The 25,696-nt window shown below is 39.2% G+C and overlaps 1 protein-coding gene across 15 annotated transcripts in view; it reads left to right on the plus strand.

Moving 5' to 3' along the window:
• Positions 1 to 25,696, plus strand: part of LOC308060862 (uncharacterized protein C1orf159) — a 29,980-nt gene continuing 4,284 nt past the window's right edge. The window contains exons 1-12 of one of the 15 annotated variants that reach the window (XM_080380089.1): positions 4 to 940; positions 1,027 to 1,064; positions 5,255 to 5,311; positions 7,354 to 7,509; positions 12,166 to 12,281; positions 16,823 to 16,914; positions 18,440 to 18,515; positions 20,455 to 20,559; positions 21,481 to 21,546; positions 22,882 to 23,016; positions 25,093 to 25,118; positions 25,458 to 25,488. In XM_080380089.1, the coding sequence (XP_080236215.1) occupies positions 16,843 to 16,914; positions 18,440 to 18,515; positions 20,455 to 20,559; positions 21,481 to 21,546; positions 22,882 to 23,016; positions 25,093 to 25,118; positions 25,458 to 25,488 (511 nt within the window). In that variant the 5' untranslated portion in view covers positions 4 to 940; positions 1,027 to 1,064; positions 5,255 to 5,311; ... (1 more) ...; positions 12,166 to 12,281; positions 16,823 to 16,842. The other 14 variants (XM_080380086.1, XM_080380087.1, XM_080380082.1 and 11 more) reach the window with 14 other exon arrangements.

Raw genomic sequence — 25,696 nt, forward strand, 5'->3', positions numbered from 1 at the left:
GGGGGTGTGTGTGTCTCTTTCATGAACTGAAGAGAGGATAGCGCTAATCAAGTGTTGGAAGATTAATTTGAAGAAAGTGAGTTGTAATTACAATTCTGATGTCCATTAATGTCTTCTCTGACAGGCTGTGAGCTATAGGATGGAAGCTGGTGGTGAATTCTATTTTATGGAAGCTATGTCACTCAGCAGTCTTATGGAAGATAGCATAAGTTTGTCACCAGTGACTCTTCAAAGAGCATTTCCTTTCTAGTATGTGTATTGGGTAGCTAAACTTAGTGAACAGGTTATTTTCTATAAGCCTCTCTTGCCATAAGCTGAACTGATTTAAATCAAAATATAAGTTTTAAAGCTAGCAATGGATTTTTCCTGTTATTCAAGAGGACAGCTGAAAGCTGAATTTGTGCCAGTCTGGGAATGCAAAAGTGAGGTTTTGTCGGAGGAGGTAATAGCTTTTTCTAGACAAATTCTGTTAAGCTTTCAGCTGTGAGAATAGCTGAGAGAAAATTGCCCTGAGCTTTAATGGAGAGATCCAGAGATATGAATCTGAGGCTGGGTGTCATGTGCTGCTATTCTCAGAAACTATGGGAATTACTTACTTTCATAAAAGCAATAAAAAAAGTTGCCAGACTCCTTCTTTCTGCAGCTACACGCATGCCTTTTGAAGTATGTTGTGAATTTCCTGGGTATGAGAAAGGTATTTACAAAGCATCAACTGCTTGCTCAGGAATGGAAAACATAAGCCCCCAGGGGCAGCTTAATAAATGGCAGAAACCTCATACCCTGTAAGTGGGAGAGCCATCAAATTACCCAGTGGCTGAGACAGAAGCCTCCTGGCAGGAAATCCTGTTGCGCAAATCTGTTTCCTTGTTGCTTCCTGTCCTGTAATTTTTTTTCAGAAACAGTCCATCTCTGAATGCTCTGCAGGACTGAGGGAACTGAGGTTTTACTGTTTCTTGATTTATTCTTTGCTTGACTATTCTCTCACGTCCTTTTAAGAAATCCTAAAGCTAACCTTGTTCTCTCCAGGATGCTCTAGTCCTCTTTCTGCTCACCCTGGAAAATGTGTAAGTATTGAATTGTGAACTGATTTTTCTGTGACTCAGCAACCAAGTCTTCCATGAACAGAGCACAGATGTGAAAGAGGTGCTGATAAAGGAGGAATGCCTTGAATTGTGACCATGAAAAAGGCAGCGAAAAAATGCAGGAGTTTGCATCAGTACAGATAAAGAAGTTCTTCAGGAGAGTAGAGCAGATTTTCTTCACAGCTTTTGAAGTTGTGCCTCTCTGATAGCTGCTCAGATGTGCCTGGGATGCTCAAGACTCCTTTCTGTGGTGCAAAAGGAAAATTAGTTGCTTCTGTATATGTGACCATATACCTTACATATTGAAAGGACTGTGATCTTTTCTGTTTTTACATCTGCACCCACACATATAGACACATATGCAAGGATATATATATATAAAAAAAACAATATATATTTTACATGTATAAAAAATAAGTTGCTATCTACTGTATCATTGCTCTAAGTAAATGCTGGGGAGATAAAAATACCCATGGCAGAGGTATATCTGTCTTATTTAATAGTTATATTCTCCAATAGCCCAAATGTCCTTATAGCCCAAACTTCCTGTGGAGCAGTGACTTTGGTAGTGCACTCTGTGCAATGATTGTATTTAACAACACTTTTGCATGCTTTAGATTCAAATGCAAGTTGTGAATGCCATGTTGTGACTGCATTGTAGAATGCCATGGAGCTACAGAGTTTGTCTTAAAAAACAAAACAACAACAACAAAAAAAAAAGCAGATGCCCAGTTTATCCTGTTACATGGCAAGTGGAAGTTGGCTGGACCACATGGAGGGAGACAAATAGATGCAGTATTCCTCTACCAGACTCAGACTACTGAAAAAGAGGCCCTTAGGGCTGTAGAGCTACTTTTCTTGTGGAAACTTTCTTGCGTGGCTAGGCTTCTAAACCCAGCTAGGCATTTTGGAAAGGTCATGAGACAAGAGTAATCTCCCTAGCTTTCTATAGCCTCTGTTCCAAAGGCTCATCCGTAGTCTTGATAATAGCTAGTGAAATTTTAAATGCAGGTCTTCCCTTTTAAGACCATAGTTTATTTTTTAAAACAGTGCTACTCCATATAGCAGTTCTCCAGTAAATTAATCAGCCACCAAAAAAAGAAAACAAACAAACAAACAAAAAAACCCCAAAACCAACAAACCAACCACCACCAGAAACTCAAAAAATCCAGGGGATGCAGAATTCATGACACTATTTTTAAAACCAGTAGCAGTTCTTCTGATTGCTCCTGCCCTTGACTTGGTAAGATCCACTGCTGCTCAACTTGCCCAGGTACTTCTCATTCATTCATATATTCCAGTTAATTTTATAGCACGTGATGCATGCCAGGTAATATTACATTCTGCGACACCTGTGCAATACACTGATCTCTTCAGACTGCTAAAATATATACTTTCACTGACATTGATTTTTGTGCTTATCAAGCCACATGAAAAATTCTAGCAAAGCAGAATACAATTTACTTTTTAATAAAACTTAAATGGAAGTCAATATATCACTGAAAATCTCTTTTCAATGTGATAGTAATTAAAGCTGTATATTACTGGCAGTATTACAACTTTAATACACTTTCACGTATATTTATATAGCTTGTATTTAATCTTTGTACTGGCAACAAAAGCCTCAAGACTGGCTTTTCTCCCTCCCTCCCCTTCCCCCTGTGAGAAAGGTATTGATAATTTTTGCAAAGCCATGGAAATCTAACCAGATTTAAACCTTACTAGCTGTAATTCATATAATTATTGTATTTGATAAATTTACCTTCAATTAAACATGCAGAAATAAATGTTTCATTAAGAATGATGAATATTTATGTTTTTCCACCTCCTACCTTTGCCTGCTTTACAAATATTTGCATATGAGGACACTGGGTTTTTTTATAACAAAGAATGAACACCAACAGAGAGGAAAAAAACCCAAATCTATAATATTGCTTGTACAATTTGCAAAGTACAACTTCTTGTACTAGAAAAGCTTAACTAACAGACATCATAAATAGCCATGAATTGCTTCCATGTCCACACAGAAATAGTTTAAGTGGAAAACTAGATTCTTCTCATGTCCCAAATCAGCAGATAGTTTGAGTTGTAGGGGGAATTTGTTTAAATACAGTGGAATCTACTGATTTTTCAATCAGTATTATATTAATTTATACAAATTGCTTAGTTCTGTAGACTATTTTTGTACCTGGATAATTATTTTCAATACTTTTTTTCCAGGTAAACACGGTCTTTAATATTTAGAATGGGACAATTTGCTTTGGAAGCTATGTCCTCTGGTTACATATAGGTGTTTAGACTGATTAAACTACATAATATTTATGGTCTTAGATTTCTAAGCAGAAATTATAGTTCCTTACCAAAGAAAATACAAAAGTGCTTACCAACTTTTAGGAGGTTTTATGCATTTACAAGCTGCAGTTGTCATTTATACAGTGTCAAATTTGTATATCAGCATTTATATGGTCAAGGAGCACATAGGGTCATTGTATCGCAATGTGGGAGAAGGCTTTTTATAAAATTACTAGAAATGCATGCTAACATCTCAGGTTCTATCATAAACGTAGACAAAGTTAAGAAATAATGGTCCAGGTCATGGTGTAATGACATTCAGGTTCCTCCCAGCCTGGTTCTTGTTGGCAGGGTCATATGCTGGGCAGTACTTCACAGCGTGATAGCTGCGCTCAGCCAGAAAGGGGCTCACGGTGTGGAACAGCATCACCGGCGTGAGACAGCAGCTCTTGGGTCCTACTAGCACGCTGCAGGTATAGGGCAAAGGCAAGATAAAGGTGATGAGCAATTTCCAGCATGTCTAACTTCCAGATGAAGCCTAAAAGGTTTTTAATTTGCATGCTACAACTCTGTTGTCAACCTGCAACTGTTGCCTAATGGCAAAACACCTGATGCAAATGAGTAGTTCACTTAGAAATGCCAAATTTAAATATACATGGGCTCCAAAGCAGTAGGATAGATCTAGAATTGAGGAGGTTGCTAGTGCTCATATATGTGCAAAATAGCAACAGATTAAAGGGCGGGAAAAAATAAACCACACAAAACAGCAAGCCATAATAATGACAGCCCCTTGCAGAATAAATTTGCTGTGCCTGTGGTTCCTAATCTGAGGTTTGCAGACATCTGAGAATATGTAGGTTACTTTTAAGGGATTTATATATCGGTATTTAGCTAAGAAAACAAAGGCATTTCCTCCTGTACAGGAATTTTTCATAAAGGACTCTACACCTCTGTTAAAAATTAAAAAAAAAAAAATTAAAAAATAGAAAATCAGAAAAGGTTGAAGAACACTGTACAAAAAAGTTTTCAAGCTTCTGTTCTTTAATTGTATACTACAATTAGTAGTATAATGTTACAGGCAAAGCCATTTGGCTATCTGATAAGCGTTACACTTACAATAACTCCTAGCTTTCCACTGGTGTCGGTAAAACCACAAGCACAGCAGTAGATTACCAGTGAGAGTGTAGCAATACATTTTTTACAGTAAACACAGTTATAGAGCATCGGTTTCCATACTTTGATCAGAAAGAAGGTTTACCATCAGTGGGGACAATATTGTATGCTCCTGACCTTCATGGTTTGAACTTTTGTTTTGGTTTTGGGTTTGTTGTTTGTTGAACACGAACAACTTCAGTTTCGATGCAATATTCTTATTAATACTTCAGATTTTCTTGAACTGCTTTTTGTTCTTACTTGCTTTTATCTTCAGTTCTTTCTAGCTGTATTTCTCAGGATAAAACTTGAAATTCAGCTGGTATATCTTAAACACAGACTCACAAAATATTTTAAATGGAAAGGTACTTCTATGTTTGCACTGTGAAATTAACAGGCAGGAAGGTAATACAGGGTGGTTCTAGCTTGGGGGAAAAAAAAGAACTTGAATTCTTCTGTCATAAATTATAGGAACCTTGGACATAAGAATAATTTCTTGTTGGTTTTGAATGCCTTTTGCTCATTATCAGACTACATGTAGCCCGTAACTTGCTTATCTTATACCCTGCGTAACCTGGACAGCTATTATGCCCATCTGTTGTTTTGTTTTCAACTCTGGGAACATCTCCTGTATGCACCATGCCTGTGACTGCTTTTCATTTGTCTTCTACTTTTAAACTTTCAGGATTTACCATAAAAAGCAGTTGTGATTTCATTTTTGTTTCTAGGGCACTGCTTTAAGGGAAAAAGCTGTTTAAAGGAAACTTCTAAATAAAATATAGCTGGTAAGTCGAGTGATGTGCGTGTTCATCGCGGTAGTATTAAAAATTGCAGCTTAATAGTAATAATAGTAGAGCAAGTTACCTTGACGGTGCTATGTTAGTCTCAAATTGTCTGTGAAAACTGGTCTGGAATTGCCCCCTTCCCCAAAAAAGTTAGCAAATGAAAGAAGTAAAGGGTGTATTGGGAGCAGGAAATCTTAAGTAAAGGGCTTCTGCTTGACAGGAGCATCATACATGGCAGTAGATAGACAAGTATGCTTTAGCTCAAACAGCTAACATTTGAAATATCTTTTGGCTTGGCTGAAAGGTGTTTATCAAAGTAGTCTTTAATTCCCATAAATCAAACAATGAGAAATCAGGGAATCCTCTTCATATTTCTCAGTTGGCAGTTACATAAGCTCAAAATTACGATTGTTAAACTGCCCCAGTCTATGTGATCACACTGTAAGGTAGTTCTGCTGAATGGTTGCTCTGTGTGTCAGGAATATTTCAAGGTATTTCCCCAGTTAACAGAAATATTGCCAGTGGATTAGCAGACCATAAAATTATGCCAATGCTAGCAGTCATTCTCTTGACAAGGCAACTAATGTTTTGACTAATCTGTTATGTAGGATGTAGGTCATATCTGCTCAAGAGCAATAACTTTCTGCTTGGCTGCCTCGCTGTGTGTCAGCCAGGTACTCTTCCAGGAAAAGTACAGGATGAGCAAGTGTATTTGTGAAAGGGAGTATCATATACCATCTGGTATGTGGTGTTTGAGCCCTATTACACATTTTACAAATAACTTTATATGCTTCTTAAAAAAAAAAAAAGTTTTCGAGCTTTTCCTTAATATTAATGCAAATCTACCAACAGACTTTTATCATTTAAAGCTGATTTGAAAGAGAAAAGTCTTAAGCTTTCCTAATCCTGCTTTGATCAAAAGCAGACCTTTGAAACTGTCAATATGAAATCAGCAGCGCTTGCTCAGTGACAAGAAATCCTGGATATTTGAGGTGATGCAATTTGGAGACACTGTCAGGGCAAGCAGCCTAACAGGTAGAGTTTCAGAGTAGAAGATTAAAGATCGCAACTAATTTGGGGCAGGTTGAATGCGAGCAAGTACATGTAAGAACTGATGCTTTAATTTACTAGAAGTATAGTAGGTCAGATCTGGGAAAACTTGTCAGCATTTGGTACAGATGGTGTTATGCTCCACATGAGTCAATATTCTAAGCTTTTTCCTTAAGGATGTGGTATTCACTGGAAAATGTCATTGGTCAAAGAGATAAGGAATAAAGCAGGCTCAGAGGCATCCAGCTTTCTACCCCATTCCCCAAATCTATCAAAGCGTCCTTTCAGACAGCGATATCAGAAAGCAGTTGGTCATTGTCTGTGCTGTGGATGAAAGGAATCAGGCTACCTGCTAGCGTGCCTTTAGCAACTTTACAGAACATCTTTCCTAACAGCAGCTGTTGCATAGAAGAGAAATCTCTCTGAAGAAAATCACCGCCTGAATAACTGTGTACTGTATTTTTTTTTGTTTTGTTTCAGAGCTGCTATGTAACATGCAAAGTGAGAGTGGTTTTGCTTTGTCTCTTAGGGGAAATCTTGGTAACTGCCTCAACCAATTGTTAAAAGCCACAAATCAGGAAGTCAAAATGATAGAACACTTCAGTGACAGTTGCACGCAGAAAGAGACAACTCAGGAAGCTGAGTACAGAAATCTAACTAATATAATTGCTGCAAAAGCAAGGCTAGACTTAAACATGCAGGATGCTGAGGTACCTCCTAAACACAGCAGAAACAGTGTGGTTTCCTCCCAGCTATATCAGTTTCTGGAGATGCCTACATATTACACAGATATACTGGAAATACCCTACAGAGAAAATGGATAATATGATCTAAAAGAGTGGGGTTTTTTGTTTCTCACAGCCTGACAACAGAGTTGATAATTAGATCTCTCCCTTAAGTAACATGCAATCATAGTTGTTTTGTTTATTTTGAAGCAATTTGTAATTTTCTGTCTACTAAAATAATGTTAAGTTTGACACCTCTTCTGCCAGGCACTCAAAACAATATGCAGCAGTTAAAACCACTGCAAAGTTATGTCTGCCAACATCACTTCGAAGAGATGTCTGGACATGTTGTGTGAGCGAACCTTAATAAACAGAGCTGAATGGAAAAACTCAACACGGAATTATTTTAAAAGCACTATTGAGGTATAGTAGACACATTTTGAAAAGATTTTATTAATCATGTATCTGATTGTAGTGAATTGTCATAGTAGCTTGTATTTTTCCACACAATGGAACTTTCCATAATCTCCCACTTTCCCCCCACCCTCAGGACTGGAAAGGTCATTGCAAAAAGCTATTTGAACCGTACGGCCCATTGATTTACTCACTCTTTTGTTCTGGTAAAATATGTGGTTCATGAGCAGTAACCTAGTTTTGAAGGGCTGTACTTTAGTTTTAGTACTGCAGTGGCAATAACTATGGGACCAGCCAGAAAGACAGATATTTAGTGTATTCATTTGTTTTGCCAGCATCTACAATTCTTTTCCAGCAATTTTATTTTACAGCAGTGCCCTGTATTATGAGGGGGAAAAAAAACCAAAACCACCTCAAAAAACCAAAACCTCCAAAAAACCTGGTTATATCCGCCCATGTGGCAGAACTTTTTTCTGCCTTATAAATTAAGATGGATGTTGACCCTAAATTCAAAACTCACCATTTCTACCTTTCCTTCCTCCACCCATAAACTTGAAAGTAGCATATCTTTTCCTGCACAGACATGTTTAGAGAAAGAAATATACTGAGTTTTATATTGTAACTGGTTATGGAAAAATGTAATAAGTTTAGGTGTCAACTACTAAACTATTTATAGGATTTAAATCACAGCCTCTTACATGCACTGTATCTGTTAGGCAAGAAAAATTCCAATCACACTGTCACACTACGTATTCAGCCAAGTGTCCTATTTTGTGAAATGCCAATAGAAGGCTGGGGTGGGAATGGATCACAAAAAACTTAAAAAGCTGCAGAACAAATTTCAAGTGACACATTTACAAAGTAATGCCAACTACAATACACAGCTAAGAAAAGAAGGCAAGAAATGTTTTTCCTGGCTATGAAGTCATTGAAAAGTTGTATAGCTAGTGAACAGAATAAAAGGCAGAAGGCTTAATCTTTGAAGAGGTAAGGATGAATTTGATACTGAGATGAAGTAGTGCTTTTAAGTCAAAATACTTTGTCATAGCATAATTTTGTGTGTATGTTTGCATTCAGTAACTTACTGAATCCAAAGGTATTTGAGAATTGTTTAAAATGTTCTGCTAATGGATGAATTGTGCATCTCAAGGTTCTCTAGCCGTAATTGAAACATGCAGTTTCAGCACTTTCGCTACTCTGTATATTTATCAGAAGCTGCATTTGCTGTATGATTGCCTGCTAGACACAGAGGAAAAAGCAAACAAGTCTGTCCACCCACTTTCATCTCTAGCAAAGTCTGCTGAATTCTAGCATACCCACACTTTGTGGGAGAAACTCTAGGACTGCTGTATCAAAAGTTCAGTGAAGGCTTTTTCCTGCTGACTTCTTCAGTCTTGAGAATAAGTAGTGCACTTAAGTCTTTCTTTGAGATTCTAGGGTCTGCTCTGAAACATTGCACCTACTTTGGGGTAAAAAAAAATCACAGTACATTGCAGTTCTAAGGTATCCAGATTAGGGAATTTGTAGAGAGCTGTGTTTAGTTTTCTTTTGCACAGTTATATAAATATTCAGTTATTACACTCAACTAGTTATTTTCTTCGTTACTGGAAAAATATTTTTGTATGTGGTCCAAGAGAGAGCAACTTTCAAAGAATTTAAATATGTCAAAATATTTTCTTTTTTTAAAAAAGCATTCTATAGAGTTTATACCTTTCCCCAAATGATGTTTGACATTGTCGTAATTGTCGTATTTTAAACTTGTGGCAAAATGTACTGACATCTCAAACTTGGCGGAGATTTTAATTCTCCTCTTCAAGAGCTATGTAACTCCTGTCGCACTGAAGGTGTAGGTTTCAGATCAGAAGTGCAGCTTTTATCGTGGCTCCCATTTCAAGTCCTAGTTTTGCCAAGAGATCCTGCCCTTTCTGCCACATTTCAGCAGTGGCTGTTAACCTGCTGCTACCGGGGTGCGGGGTGTGCAGCCCCGTGGCGGTGTCACCAGTTGGACACGAGCATTGCACTGCGTTTCTCAAGGCTTCATTTCTGTCTCTGGAAGCCTGCTGCTTGTCAGGAGGCCCCTGTCAGGTGGTACCAAATGGATTGTGTAAGAAGTAAAGGCCTGGGTGGATTTCAGACGCGCCGTAGCCTCCTTGTGTCCCCTATCCTGATGCTTCTTTAATGAAATATTTAATCCTTTTGTTACCGAAATCTCGGAATGAAGAACTTATCGACACCAATGTGATGTAGATAAGCAGACGCTTCTTTATTGATGGCCGGGTGCGTGAGTGAGTCCTCTCACGATCAACGCACACCAAGTTTCAAAATCATACACCATATATAGACCTTATTCATGCATATTCATTAAGTATTCATGCATAATCAAAGTATTTCCCGACAATCATTAACATACTCTCCTCCCATATCTGATTCTGCGCAGTAAAGGTTAGAAAGGTCCAGAAATGGGTCTGGGGTACGATTTGGGTAGGTGGTATATGAGTCGGTGGTCGCGATCTCCACCTGCCGAATTACCTTTTACTGAAGTTCACGGTTGCTTGGCAGGTAACTACAAGTTGTTCCAGTCAACTCTCCCCAGTTCCCACTAATTCTATATTCTGACGTTTCAATACACTTACTACATACGGAAGACTAGTCAACTACAAAGAAATCCTCTCCCCAGTTTACCTGTAAATACTATATCTAATTATCTTCAATCATCTTGAATCTTAAGCCTATTATCAAAGTTCTAATCATTCCTACTAGGTGGTTCTGACCTATTCTTTTGGCCTTGCTACAGGGCTGTACAGAGGATTTCATAGCACCTTTTGCTGTGCAACTACAAGTTGCATTAAAATATATTTCTTATTCCAAATGATTTTATAAAATCAAATAAAGTCAATTAATTCTAACTTATCAGCAGATCTGTAACACTTTGATCGTGATACCACCCACTTGGCGGAAGACTCGAGGGACGGGTGAAAAGGCCTTAGCCCCCCGCCTGCCTGCCTGCGCTTCGCCGTCCCTCCTGGGGCGTCTCCGTCGCCCAGCAACGCCTAAAATGGCGGCGGCCGCGCTAGGCACGCTGGGAGTGGCAGTGCCGGCCCCCGCCCGCCCTCGGCCTGGCTGCGGGCGCGGGACTCCCTTTCCCAGGCGGCACCGCGCGGGGGAGGGGCGCCGAGGGCGGGCGGGGGGAGGGGGGTTACCTGCGGGGAGGCGGGCACAGGTAGGGCGCTGCGCGAGGCCTGCTGGGAATTGTAGTTCCGAGCGAACGGCCCCGCTCGGAGAACCTGCGCGTCGGCCAGCAGCGGGAACTACAGCTCCCAGGGCGCCGTGGGAAGGAGCGGGCAGGGCGCCGCCTGAGGGCGGGGGGTACGAAAGGGAACCTGCCGCCGGTGGTGCCGGAGGTTGCTTCCTCAGGTAAGGAGGCGGTGGAGGCTGGTGGTCAGGCAGGCCCGGCCGGCGGGCGGCGGCGGCGGCGTGCAGGGAGGCGGGAGGGAAGGAGGGCAGCGAGTCCCCGGGCGGGTGGCGAGCCCCCGGGCGTTGCCCCATTGTTCGGGGCGTGGGAGGCGCCGCCGGGCAGGTGAGGCGAGGCGGGGAGGGCGGTGCGGCCGCAGGCGGTAGCGGGCCCCGCCAGTGCCGCCGGGAGGGCAGCGCTGTGCCGGCCGCGGCCCAGGGCCTCCCTCCGCTCCGGTGTCCTGGCGGGCTGCGGCCGGCCCCCGGCGGCGTCCTGGGGGTGGGCAGCGCCGGTTGGAAGGACTTTAGCGAGCGGTGCGGCGGGGTGGGCGCATCCCCGGGGTGAAAGCCTCCCCCCCGGGCTCGCGGTGGGCCGGGCGGCGGGCGAGGGGGCGGCGGCGGCCGTGGCCGTGTAGGGAGAAGCGGGGGAGAGTCGCCCCGCGCTCTTCTGCGCCCGGGTTTGCTGAAGGCTCCTGCCTTCCTGAGACGGTTTGCGTTGGAGCGTGGTATTTTGGAGAGGCGTTTGGAAACCAATCGTCTCATTCCCGTGGCCCAGTAAAACTTTGGATACTTTTTTCCTAGTTAACTCGGTTTGCTACCCTTTTTTTGGCAATGCGAGACTTTTTAGGGTTGTGGGTGTTCCATGGCTTTTTGTTGTTCGTTGGGTTTTTCTTTTCCTGGGGAAACTTTGAGCAAATACGTACCCCTGTACGCACATTTTTGTTGCACTGTTTGGTGAAACCCCCAGACCCTAATCAGGCCATGCATATGTTCAGGTTCTGAAGCATCTTTCCCTGTAGTGTAGGGTATGCTACTGGCAACCAAATCACACTAGTATTCATTTCTGCTCACAGTTTTTCAAGGCTGCAACGGCTGTTGCAACAGCAGAACGTGTTACTACCAAGTTTTTGTTGACTGAGCGACACTAAATTCAGTTAGTGTGAATTAGTGTGTGCTCTAGGCACATTCCAGGTATCTAACTGCTTTTAAAGCAAAGCCTAGCTTAAAGTAGATACCTTAATTGTCTTGAGCAGAAGGTGTGTTTTTTTAATTGTTGGTTGCTGGCCTATTACATAATCATTTTGATGTAAGGGTGGGGATCGCAGTTCTCTTCATGGGTGTATGTTAAGAAAGCTGGAAAAACAAGTCCTCCTTCAGCCTTGTTTATAAAAGATTGTCCTAAGCACAACCCATATCTGCTCTTCTACCATGCAGGTTTATTGTGAAACAGTTGCAGTGTTAATGAGAAATCAGCAGTAAACCGCATACCACAAGCGTTCTGTGTGAGCTGGGGAAGATGCAGTGTTCTAGTGCATACCTCTGAAGGAGCTACCTCTGAAGGAGCTGGTAAGTGAGAGTTCAGGCCTTTACAAATCTGTCGTTTGTGAGACTACGTTTTGACTTTTCTGGTATCACTGTTTTATCATGACTGATTTGAGGTCACATAAAAATTAAAAAGCCTTTGGTAGCAGAATGAGTGTGGTATAGTTTCAGACTCTGATCTGCCAAGTGGATTACAAAACTACCTGAAATTTAGGCAATGTTTCTTTTTACTGTCATCTTTTTCCATGTACCTGAAAAAATTACCTTGCTCAAACAATGCTCCAGAATACTTCAGGCAAGAAAGATACTGAAAATGTGGACATAATGATGAATTAAAGAATGCTTTCTTCCAGGAGTGGGAGGCAAGTCTTCTAGTGCTTAGTGTTCATGAATTGTTTGCATTCTTTTTTAAAAGCAACAAGAGGAAGAATTCCCTTAGTGAATCTTGATGTGTTTATCTTACATGTATTGTGGCACTTGAGATCCAAGTTGACAGTGATTTGAGATTTGTTTCAAATGTAGAACTCTGGTGTGAAATACTTGTTTTAATTAAAATGTCTGTGTTCTCAGAACTCTTCTGGCATCTCGGGCATAGTACTTTTTACTCTAGGCTCCAGTTTGTGCATGACATTATCTTTTTTCCATAATCCAAAGAGAAAATGCTGCCAAACATGAGACACATTCTGTAGGCTTGTAAATTGTTTTGCTGTGGGTGTCCAGTCCTGATCAAATTCACGTACTTAATTTAAAAAAACCCTCAGCTACCTCATTCAGAGGCATGGTTAGTATTTGTGTATACTGAATGTCCTAGAGGCTGTAGGACTTTTTCCTTTCTAAAGTTAAAATTATGGTGTAAAATATTGTTTGTGTTGGCAATAGAATGGTTGATTGACTTGTGGCTGCAAAGCAGTACAATGAGTTGTGTTACTTCTGTGGTTTTGTATGGGGAGGCCAATTAACAGTACAAATCCCTACTTGATGTTGCTGTCTTGGATGTTATGCACTTGAGTTATTTTCTGATTTACTAGTCACAAGCTCTTTCCAACCTTGTTGAGGTGTGGCACAACCAGACTTTAGGAAACACTATCTATCATATATCTATAGCTCTATAATAAAATATATCTATTTTTCATATTACTGCATAGAAAGATTATAGATGCTTAAGTCTGATGTCTTTTGTGGGCATTACCCTAAAAAAGATACCTAGTGTTACATTCATGACTTGAATTTCTGCATTATTCAGACAGATGTTATTTATATATTATGTTAATAAGCATCAAATTTTTACTGGCTGATAAGAGAATCCAGTAGGATGTGAAGAAGTGGTTTTGGGACCTGGAGTAAAATGTAAATTGAGTAAACATAAAATAAATCCCGTTTGTTTGGAAGCTTTAAAGCAGCTTGTTCATCTCTTGCTTTCCTTTTACTGTAGTTAAAACCGGTTCAAACAAAAACCAACCAAATGACAGCAAATACATATACATATATATATATAAAAGGCTTAGGTATTGTCTCTCTCTCACAGAAATAAAAAATATTGGCTGATGATTTGAGAGCAAGTAGATCTGGTGTCCTGTTTCTATTGGAACAGCTGCAGGGCAGATGTTCTAGTTTGTTACAATCACTAGTGGCTGTGAACAAGTATCTGCCCATAAATGCAACAGTATTGTTGATTAGTATCCTGATTTATTTCAGGAATGGAAATGCAACTGTTGTGACATTGCTTGGAGGGGGGAATTACAGATCTAATATTATAACAACCCTTTAGGGAAAAACAGAAGGCAGTACGTTGAAGGCAGGGGGTGGGTGAGTGTATTTCCTGCTAAATTATTCCATTCTCCTTTAATGCAACAGCAACCAATACTGAATTTATGCTGTATAGCACAAAGAGGAAGATCTGGCACTTAAAGTGGCTAGTTTCACAAATGTTTTCTTGTTTAATATGACTTGTTCCTGAAAATAAGTATTTTTCTAGCTAACGAGAATATACTTGTTTAAGCAAATTCTTTCTTCATCTGCCTTTTTTTCGTATTTACAGCTATTATAATAGTCGGGTATTGACAAAAATCTGTACGTAGCATCCAAATCAATGAAGAATTTATCAGCAACTGTCTTTACCAACTCTGGTTTCCCCAGAGGAAATCTTTCTCAGCCAAGAAGCAATATCTCATTTCTGAAGACAGATCGTAGAAAGCTTATAGATATTAAGGACAACTCTGCATATGTATTTGTTTAAAATGCATCCATCCATCTGCACATTGTGAGGATTGGTTTAACATTAAACTCTGCTGGACTGCCTTGAAAAATCCTAGATTTGTGATACTCAATTTTTACTGCAATAGAAAGGTATAAAAAGAAAAAAATATTGTTTTTACAAGGTTAAACATGCATATTAAAGTTACACCAAATGTGATCTAAACCAAAATTATTCATAGCATTTATATAAGTTCTTTTATACTGTCATACACAAGTGGAAAGCTCTCTGTCGAGCTACACAGGTGCAACACCTACATCAGCAAGGGTTTCTTGAGTCCTAAGTAGATTCTATCCTGCTCAGATGTGCTCAAGAAGAAACTTACTATCAAAGCCCTAAGCTAGGTGCTCTTGCCTTCTGGGGGTATGTACTGCACTCTAGAAAGTTTGTCTCCTTTTATCTTCTGAGATGACTTCACCTTTTTGTTAAAAAAGGTGTTTGCATTTGAGGAACCTTGTCACCTCAGGTGTTGTTGACAAATAACATTAAAGCTTTATGGTCAGCAATTTATAAGCTCAGCTGTAGATCAGAAATTTATCTTTCCATCTTTGTGTAGAATTCCCAAAGCTAAATTTTCCCTGCTGCTTTTGGCAGTGCCATCACTTTCCAGCTGTTCTGTGAACTGCCATAATACATCTTAATTTTTACTCCAGGGTGTGGTGTCGGTACGATTTCTGAAGCTAACTAGCACTGAGTATCTCATTCTGGAGGACCTCTGTGTGTACAAAGGCTCATCGCTGCTGACATTCCTTGGTTCCTATAATCTACATTGCCAGCAGCAAGGCTGATCAGGCAGTGGCTCATCCTTTGTCAGCTGGCATTGCACACGTTGTGCACTTATTGACTGTCTGCTTTTCATTTTAGTATAGGTGTCTTTTTATTTATATGTATGTAAATGTGAACTGATGAAATGATGGGTGCTGCAGCTTGACGATGACAGACTTGACATCCATTGTTATGCTTAAATTGGAATGTATTACCACAGTGCAAGCTTTTCCTGCTCTGCCCCAGTCCTCACTAACTGCGGAAATTAGTTGTAGCAGTAAGATGAGTTTGGTTTTCAGGATTTTCAGTCCTTGATCTGGGACTTCAGCTGATAGCAGGGGATAATAGCAAGTTTTCCCACCAAGCTGAACTAATCTTATTTTGAAGTTGAGGCAACAGACTATGTGTAAATGATTTAAAAACCTGAACGGAAATTAATCACAGGAACTGCTCAATGATTTTGTTCTTCAGAAAAACAACTTGCCAAGGGTCATGATACATATTTTGCAGTAATTGAAAACTCATCCACGGGATTTTTATTTAACAAAAATAGTAATGAATTTCAGTTTGTGAAATGAGTCACTAAGGAGTTTTCTCCTACAGTTGAACGCTTTCTGTCAGACGCTTTCCTCTTACTATGCTCTGGTTAGAGGGCCTTGCCTGTCCCAATGTTTTATTTATAGTATGAAAGACTCTGTTTTCCTAAAGCTACCAGGCTGCACATACAATAGTTTTGAGAACTGGATGTGGCTTCCAACATTATATTGACTAGAAAATAGGCAGATATTATAATATTGACATAGGGAATATCTGAAAAATGCAGATCAAGCATGACATAGTGCCTTTTAGTTTATCCAAACAATTTAATGTAAGAAATGTGGGCTTGCTTTAGGTTACGTGTGGAGCTGCATGGCAAAGGTGGAGGGGAAGAGAAAAAGGCTTGTAGCAGACTGTCCACAGTATTCTGTTCCACGTTGACAAGGTCTGTTCTTGGGCAATTGAGAAATACTACTTATTAACAGACAGACTTCATTAATGTTTCATGACTGTGCTGTCATGGGAGAAATTAATTGCAGTATTGCCTTTTCAAAGTGGCATGTGTTCTCTGTCCCGATACAAATCCATTGGAGTTCAATGCTGCAGCCAGAGGAGCCTGTAGCTGTGGGGAGGCTTATCAGTGGTGGTGCCAGGCTGTAACCGTTCTATTGCAATCACATTGATTTTTAGATCCTGGGTGTGGAATAGTCTCTGCATGGCCCAGTTCAGAGCAAACTGATAAGGCTCCTTGTTTCTTAGCAACCGCAGTCTGCCATAGCCAGAAACCTGCCCCTCTGCAGCTGGAGGGAAAATTCTGATTGTCTCAAATTTGTATCTTGAAGCAAGGTAAGTCATTCCTCCCTAGCATATTTGATTTAAAGGCCTTTGCATTCAAATAAAAGGAATGTGTTGGCAAAAGTTCCTTGACAAAGGGGAAGTATAACTTCTCTGTCATTAATAAGACATTCTAATTTCTTTCCCTGTTCTTATTTAGATCTGCATCTTTCCTGGGCATGGAGGTGCCATATGTCCTTCTCTTAACTAGACTCATAGCAGAAGTTGCGAGCAAATCTACTGAAAGTTCGGTACGTACTTCATCATGTTTTTTGTCATGCTAGGTGCTACAAAAACAGGAGAATCAGATTATTTTCCTCTCACACTGCAGTTTATGGAAGGCTTTCTAATTCAACAGAAATGACCTATACTGCTAGCAGTCATTAACTGAAACTTTTAGTGAGTCAGTTTGCTATGATGGCTGATTGCCTATTAAAGCATTGAATTCTTCCTAGTCGTGTGCTTGTAGGCTAGCAGGGATGCAACTGATAATGCCTCACACCATGTAGAAAAAGCACCTTGATGATAAAAAAAACACTTTTCAAGCTGCTTGGCAGTTTAACTACAAGCAATCTGAAACATGGATACCCAAATGTTAACTTGTCAAATGACTGAGAAGCTCTGAGGCAAACACTGCTTGCAGTCGTAGAAGAATGTCAGACTAAAATTCTGCTTGCAGGAGAGTTAGGCCAACAAAACTTTCTAAGAAACTGGTCTTAAGCATGCTATCTATAGATCTAGTTCTTTACTGTAGTCTGCCTCCTCATGATGCACTAACAGTGTGAAGTCACCCTACTAATTTCAGTTTTGACAGTCCCAACCATTTCTTCTGATAGCTTTGAGCTTTCCCACCCCTGGATTTGATGGGTTTTGCTGATAAGCAGAATACTGGCTGTTATGTGTTAGGTATATTTAAGTTCCTTCGATGGCTGAATATAGGTCAGGTCTTGTTACTTTTGACCAAGAATCCTTCATCCCTTTTTAAGACTGTTTTCACTTGCTGTGTTTTTTAGGGTAATGTACCTGCAAAACTGTAAAAGGTGTGGGAAATCTGTGGCTTATTTTTCTTGTACAGATCCAGAGAGTGGATATATGCCCAGGTCTATATGGGATTTTACTAATATATATCGAAAGAACCACAGGGTTTTCAACAACCATTTCTCTCTAAGCTTATGTCACAGCTTGTTGTAATTTGTAAATAATTTTGAAACTGGCTTTATATAAACAAAAAATAAAAATAAACTATGTGCCTTCTGGGTATGTGAGGTTTTTCTTCTATATTAAATGTTGAAGGAAGAAGCTTTTGTAGTTCTGCTGGATTGCTCTGCCCAATATAGATGTTATCACTTGCAATATGGGCATTTAGTGAAAACTGTTTTTTTCCAGTTATTTTGCCAATAGTATTTCTAAGCAAACCTGTCAGGGCATCTGTGTCATGCTGTGGGAAGGATAACTCCCCCTCTGAATTACACTTCCTAAATTCTTCAGTGAAGGACATTTCTAAAGCAGTTTTTTGAGGCTTTGTCTCATGCCAACAGCCAAGTGTGCGTTTGTTCTCAAAGTGTTCATTTGGGTGGCTGCTGCCAGGTCAAAATCGGCTTGATAGTGCATTGAGCTTGTTCTTTCCTTGTAAGGTTGCTTAATGCAAAAAGAAAAAGTTGCAGCACGTTTTAAGTGCAGTTACTGCTTATTCCTCTATGTTCTCTATAGATTTTTGTTGTTGAAGCATTTTAGTAAACTTACCTGTGTGAAATGTAATGTAATTACTTTTCTTAGGTTTCAGAAACAGAATGCTGTGTAGATATGTTGGATTCAAACAGTTCCTGTCCAGTAACCAACCAGTGCAGTCCAGGTATAGTGTGTCATTGCTTAATAAAATTCCAGATTGTTTTTGACAGTTAATGCCAAAATACAGCACCTGATTAACTGACGAGTGAAAAAAAATAATTAGTGCATCTACCTATAGAAGTCTTTCTTCCTCTGTATAAAGAAGGTAATGTTTCTTATGACGTGAAATGTTGTTTTTGCATGTTAAGGAGAATAGACAGCTAGTAGTAAGGTTATTCTTTATCTTTTATTTAGTGTGAAGTTGGATTATGTAAGAGCTATTGTAAATGCTTAAAAGCCCATACAATGAGCATTAAAAAAAAAAAGCAAAAATGCTGTAATGCATATCTAAGGGAACTTTAAGAATAATTTCAATATTGTCTTGTTAGCACAGAATGCCTCATTCTTCCTTGTGCCATATATGTAGAGTTGTTTTCTTCTAAATTGAGTTAAAAACTTGTGTCACTCTCCCAGCAGTAGCAAAAGGGTACTTTTTTTTTAATGCCGTTTTATTTAAAATCTGAGAGTAAAGGCGGGAAAATGGCTTCAGAGCCCATAGTAACAGGAGAGTTCATGACTTTTTAAAAATTGGGGTCCACTTCTGGGTTCAGTCACTTCTTTGTGCTGGTTGTTAAAGCATTTTAAGCATATCTATTTTTACTGGTTTGTTAGCTTCTCTAACTGTTGCTTCATTTATTGCATTCATTTCTGCTTCTAAATGATCTTAGATACTGTATAAACAATTGTCTCTAAGTTATGGGATTGTGTTCTTTTAAATCTTATTGTAAATTGATAATCTACCTATCTTTGGTGTCCGATGAGTGCTTTGATGCTTCCTTCCTATTACTGTAGAAAGTCTTTGCCCTTACATCAGGTCTGTTTGGTTTTAGATTAGATGTCAGAAGTAATTTATTACTGTGGGCATCAAACATACTGCTTCTCTCTTAAGGAAAACATAGCAGCAGAGCTGTTTTAAAATCAGCACCTTACTAATGGTTTGCTTTATGGGATAATTGATACCAGTTCAGTGCAGGGCTCTATAGAACTGGATTTTAGCCAGCCCAGTATTTTTTCTGTTAAGTGTAGACTGTAATATGATCTAATAGGAATCTTCATGTCTCAAGTCAAACCACCACAGCTTTATTGTATAAAATGAAGTTGTTACTGAAGATGTGCCCTAAAATATTTTTTTCTTAACAAAGACATAGCAGCATGTGCATTTAAACATAAATTGAGATTTGAACATCAAAGACATAGGCCAAGATTAAAGTTTAATCAGTTTCCAGCTTGCATGGTAGGGTGACTGATATAAAACACTCGCCATCTGTCACAGAATAGTTTAAACAGGCTTGGGTTCTTCTTAAAGTGAAACAAATAGTACAATACTTGACAGGACTGAGGCACAGGAAAAAGACTGTATTATGGCAGTATTCATATTTTTAGCTTGCTGCACTTCAAGTGATTGAATATAGAGATGCCAGCATCTTTTTTCATCCAAGTATACTCTTTCTGGTTCTTAGCATCTTTGTCCCTGCCTACTTCTGTTTTCAGTGCTGTATATTAAAATGGCATTACATTTTGTTTCAATGGTGTATGACCTCTGAAAATAAACATAAAATTCTCCTGCTTTTCTAGTATTGTTTGGAGTAGTTACAGGTTGTTACGCTTCCTGTTTTTCTCAAAGCTAAAACATGTGAAGCAGTGAATGGAGCTGTGCTGAAATTGCCCTCTGGGAGTCCTTTGCTTGTAACTCCTTTTTGGCCCTCAAAAAGGTTATATCTTTTCTGGAGTAAACACTTTGAAATGAAACCTTTTAACTTGTGTAATATAATAGGAAGCAGGAGATGCTTGTAACCAGTAGACCAAAGGGAGGGAATTTCTGTTACCCCTGCCTCTTTTTGAAGACTAGGAAATATCTCCAGTGTCGCTTTTGTTGTTTTCAAACTTCAGTACATCTTATGCAGGTTGTTACAGGCGATGGAATGAAGATGGTAGTAGCAGCTGCATTAAATGCAAAAATGAAACCCTTCCTGTTTCGTCTGCTTCCAATCTAACTGAATGCAGAAATAGTGAGTCATTTACCATTCCTTTATTTTGATGGGTGTTTTTTGGCACTGAGATCTCTTCATGCATGCATGGTGCAGTAAAGACTGTTCAAGAAGGCATCAAATATTGTAGATTCCCCCCCACCTCCGGTAAAACTTCAACTTTTTCCAAAGTCCTGATGTAACTTTGAGCTTTTGAACATGCAACAAAACTCAAGGAAAATTTGCAGAAACTTTGCAGAGTGCTGTGGAACTATTCCAAGTGGGAATGCGGGGATCAAAATAGTGTTATATATTAGAGTACCTAATCTGCAAAGACAAATGCAACATTAACACCCCCACCCCCCCACCCCACCCCCCCCACCCCCCGAAAAAAAATCATTCTGCCCAGTGTAAGTTTTTAAAATAAAGTCCTAAACATCAAAATGATTAAACTTACAAGGTGGGACCTGTATCAAATATACATTGAATACTGAATTTTGTGGCTGCTTTAATTTCTGCTGTGAGAAAAAGGTATTTGCTGTGGGCATTTGCTAGGGACTTCTCCAGAGCACAAAATAGCTCAGACTGTACTTGAGTTCTTTGAAAAATCTATATTAAGAAGGCTAGATTAATTTTGTATGTGTTCTTTGTTTGGAAGGTGAGAACCGTTCAGTTCCTTTCTAAATATTTTTAATGAAAGAGATAAGAAACTTTATCTAAGTTTCTGGGAAATGCACTAGTGAATGATTTTCTTTTTTGGACAAATTGTGATGATGCTTGTCTGCTTCCTTTTTTTTTGAAATTCTCAGAAGTGATGTAAAGAATGGATTTTTCATGGGAGATATCGGGATTCTTATACAACTTCAAACAATTACTGAGAAGTGTAATAGCTTTTTACCAAGATTTTCAATAAATCTGTAGGTTTTGTCAGATTTTACTTTAAAAAATTCTTTTTGATTACAGCTGGTATCAGAGGAATGAATTTCCAAATGAATATAAGCACCGTAACTCCTTTCATACAGAACATAGGTGAGTAAATGGAAATAGTTACTGAGTGCAGGCTTTGTGATTGTTCACTGCATACCAGCCACTTCATGTCATGGCATTTGAAACAAGTTGTAAAATAATGTTTTTCTGTACCATATGTTTAATTCTAAATGCAGTAGCCATTTCTACTTTTTCTTGCTTCTTGTCAAAAAGAGTCTTTTATAAGTCTCAGAGCTGAATTTTGAGGTAACACTATTTTACTAAATGGTTCTTTCATCTTGTCTTGGTGATCTTCAAGTGATCTTCTGGTACGGGTTGAGCTGGTGATTTATGAAACCCCATAACTTGAGTCTTGAACCTCATGCTGCAAGAGCTTTCATTTCAGTAGTGAGGCAATACGTTACACATCGGTTACATCTTGGTTAGCCTTTCTGTAGGTTGATTTTATCACTGCTGGCCAGTCATTTCTGCTTAGTCTCCTAACAATATTTGTTCGACGCTGGTAAGAATAATACAAATTGAGAATATTTAGATGGCAGCATTGCACACTTTAGCAAGAGATAGGATACCGCATGAAGTGATTTAGTGTTACAGGGTGAGTGCTTACCATCAGCACTCTTAAAAAAGGAATGCTAAACAGCCATGTCAAACTTGGGTGCTGCTGAGCCCTTTCTAACATTTGCCATGTGTGTATACTTGAAGTATCTGGTGCTCTTCAGAGTGTGGACTTCTCAAACAGAGCTTATCAGATAGATCTGTTGTCTTAGTTTGTCTGCAAGATCATGAATGACTTTTGTTTCTTAAAATACTTCCTCTTTGGGATCATAATTCCAAATAAATAAAATAGCAGAATAAATTTACAGGGCATTTTCTGAGGGAGAGCAGAATCGAGGGGAGGGAGGGCACAGTTTGCTAATGTCTGCCTCCCTGAGATGGTTTCCATATCAGTCACTTGTGGAAAACATAATACTGGGTGTACTGTACCACTGGTATGTCGTCTGTTGGCTAGTCCTGTCTTTAGGAGACTTTAAGGAATAAAAGAACATTAACGCTGAGTGCCTCCCAGCACTGGTTTTGAAAGTTATGTAAAAGAAACAGAATGATGGATGAAAAAATTGTGACTGTCTTCAGGAAAGTAGAGACTAAGGCTTTCCTGACATTTGTCAGGTGGGGTTGGGGAAGTTGCTCATTTAATGAAATGAGTATTGAAAGATCTTTGCAAATGTTTCAGTGAGGTCTACATGTATATTTAAAAAAAATCACTGAGGTTTTTTTCCTTTGTTTTACCCTTCTGTTAGAAGAAATTTCTAGTCAATAATAGTCTTTTCCCTCCCCTCTTTTTTTCCCCTTTCTTTTTTTTTTTTATTTCCTGTACAGGGGGCCCAGAAGTGGCAGCCTCTCTCATCTTAGGGACTTTTTTCATCAGTTTATTCCTGATTCTGTCTGTTGCTTCTTTCTTCTACCTCAAACGTGCCAATAAACTTCCTAATGTTTTCTACAGAAGAAACAAAGGTAAAATACCTCTAATTGTCTGTTTAATCTCTGAAGTTTTGGCCCTTGCTCTGTTTCTTAATTTAAAACCTTTTAAATTTCTTCATGTCTGTTCTAACTTAATGTAGCTCCTGCTATGTCTTTTGATCATCCAAAGCAATGCAAAGTAATGACAAATTTTCTCCTGCTAGGAGTATCATGTTTTCATGGCAATGCAGAGTATGTGTGTGGTCAGTCTAAGTGTGCTTAGGTGGGTGCATATCACACGGTATCTCTCACTAACCCAGCTATTGCTTTTTGTAGCTTTCAAAGATTTACCAGACTACAGTGCTTGATATTAGTTGTCACTGAATATTAGATAGCTGATTTCAAAAAGGAGGAAGAAAAAAAAAGTCAGGCGGTGCTTTTGCACAGAGGGCATTTTTATAGAACTTAATAACACTTGTTTATTTCAGTACACAAAATGCCAGACATTTCTAAAGCTTTACAAATAGCAGTTGTTTATTCTTTGTTTCAAGAGAAGGGAACTATAATACTAAAGGGCAGTCTACTTACCTCAGTTATATCAGCAGCAGGAGAAAGGGAATGGAATTTGAGGTTCCTCATTATTGCACTACTCATTCATGTGTTTGCCCTTTAAATGCAGGATTTATGTGGGCTTGGAAGAGTTAACTGCCTTTTTTTTAAAAAAAAAAAGAAAAGCTGAGGTGTTCACTTATAATGAAATCTTTTCTTTATTTCTGCCATTCATGTTACTGAGAAATGAAGCCATGTAACTGAAATGCAGTGATCTGACTTTATGCCAAAGTGATTCCAGAAAAGCTAGGGAGAGAATACCTGGGATGTGCTTAGCCTTAGGGCACCAAGACTTTACGTAGACTTCTGGCTTTTTCAGATGCTTCAGTTTCTGTGAAGTTGTTCTGTGTGTCTAGGTGAAGTCTCCATTTCGCCCAGTGTTTTGCATGAAGCTGAGGCTCATCTGTGGCTCTGTCTCACCCCTTCTGTGCAGTCCCTTTGAATGATTCCCATGACAACCTCCATAACAACATTTGCTGTGTTAGAGCTCCTTCTGTTGAAAGCAAGCTGGTTACTGGTTGGGTCTGCTGAACAAATAGACCTTTTATTTTCATTCATGTCTTACAGGACCAAGCTCAAGTTAGACTACCACAATAGAAATAAGCTTAAAAAGAAAAAGAAGGGAGTGGGTGGAGCACTACAAATCCATTGTTTGGCTAAGAATGTTGTGTCTAGTCAGTAGTAACTTGATGGAACATCACATTTCCAGTCTCTGGGGTATAATTTCATGTGAAAGTATACAACAGTAGCTGCCTGAAGTCTAAAATGATCAGTGCCACAGGAACTGTTTGTTTCCTAATCACAACTGCCATATTGAAACCTCTAGGTTGCTTTTGCACGTGTCTTTAAGTAGATTTAGTTAGTACAAGATTCTCCTTCAGTTTCTAAGTGGGTCAAGAGCTGTTGTCCTATGACATTTCTAAGGTGGCAGGGCACCAGGCCTCTGTTGAGGCTTCAGTGATACTGGCCTGACTTCCCCATTTTGTACTGGTAGCTCACTCTGGTCCAGCAGGCTGAAGTGTTGATGTCCTCCTTTGAAGGAGAAGCATTAGAAAAAATGATCTGGCTTATTATCATGTTAGCTTTCATTCTGTCTGGATGATGATTATCATGTGGCCAATAAAGGCAGCAACCTCTTGTATAAAACGCTTGCATCTTTCACTGCTCAAGTGTTATATATTTGTACTGCCTTTTTCTGGTAGTTGGCTCAAAGTGCCATTTTTCCTATTGAAACCTCTTCATATTAGAGAGATACTGCTGTGGCTACCTTCTTTGAAAGCAAAATAAGTCGTTCTTGGAGACCTTTGCAACCATTTATCTCTAATCTTGAAAAGAGTCCTACAGACAATGTATTCTACTAATGGGATTTCTGAATGTTCTGATCTATTTTGGTAGTCTTTGTGACAAAGATCTATTTTTTAACAATAGAACTATTCTGTTGCATGCATGTGTTTTAGAAAACTAGCAGTTCTACCCTTCTAGATAAATGATGGTTAGTCTCTCTCTTTCTCTCTCTTTTAGCATCTGTTCTCCAGCCTAGTGAAACAGTAAGTAAATTCTGTCCTTCCAATAGGAACAAGCAACCATAAAACATAAAGTAAGCAATAACTCAAAAGTTTTACCAGTTCATTAGGGAGCTACTTAGTCTGATGTATGAGAGGCTGAAATAATAAAAAAAAAAAATGTTTTGGGTTTTTCTGTCCAAACTGGAAAAAAAGGTGAAAGATGAATATCTGACCGTATGGATTCTAGTTACTTTCTCCAGGAAAGACTATGTACACAGTAAATATCATCGGATCCCTAGAATAATGTTCCTGTGTTTTTTAATGAAAGACTGTGAGGACAAAAGGTGCTTTTTTTGACATGATCATTCTTCTGTTATGCAGGCATCCATGATACCTCCCCCAGCTTCTTCAGGTGAGGAACTGTTCTCTGGGGCATGCTGCTATAAATATTTTACCTGTTGGCTTCCCTTTTATGCAGCTCATTATTGAAAAAGCAGGCAATGACTATCTCAAAGTGGATATGCAAAGAACACACAGAAAGTCAAAACAATCACCTGTAAAGCCTGGTATAAACTGTGGAATCTGTTGAGGGGACAGAAATTCAATGAAATCTGTCTAGT

Source organism: Falco punctatus, assembly GCF_963210335.1.
Source record: "Falco punctatus genome assembly, chromosome: 3".
In the NCBI taxonomy this organism is placed as follows: domain Eukaryota; kingdom Metazoa; phylum Chordata; class Aves; order Falconiformes; family Falconidae; genus Falco; species Falco punctatus.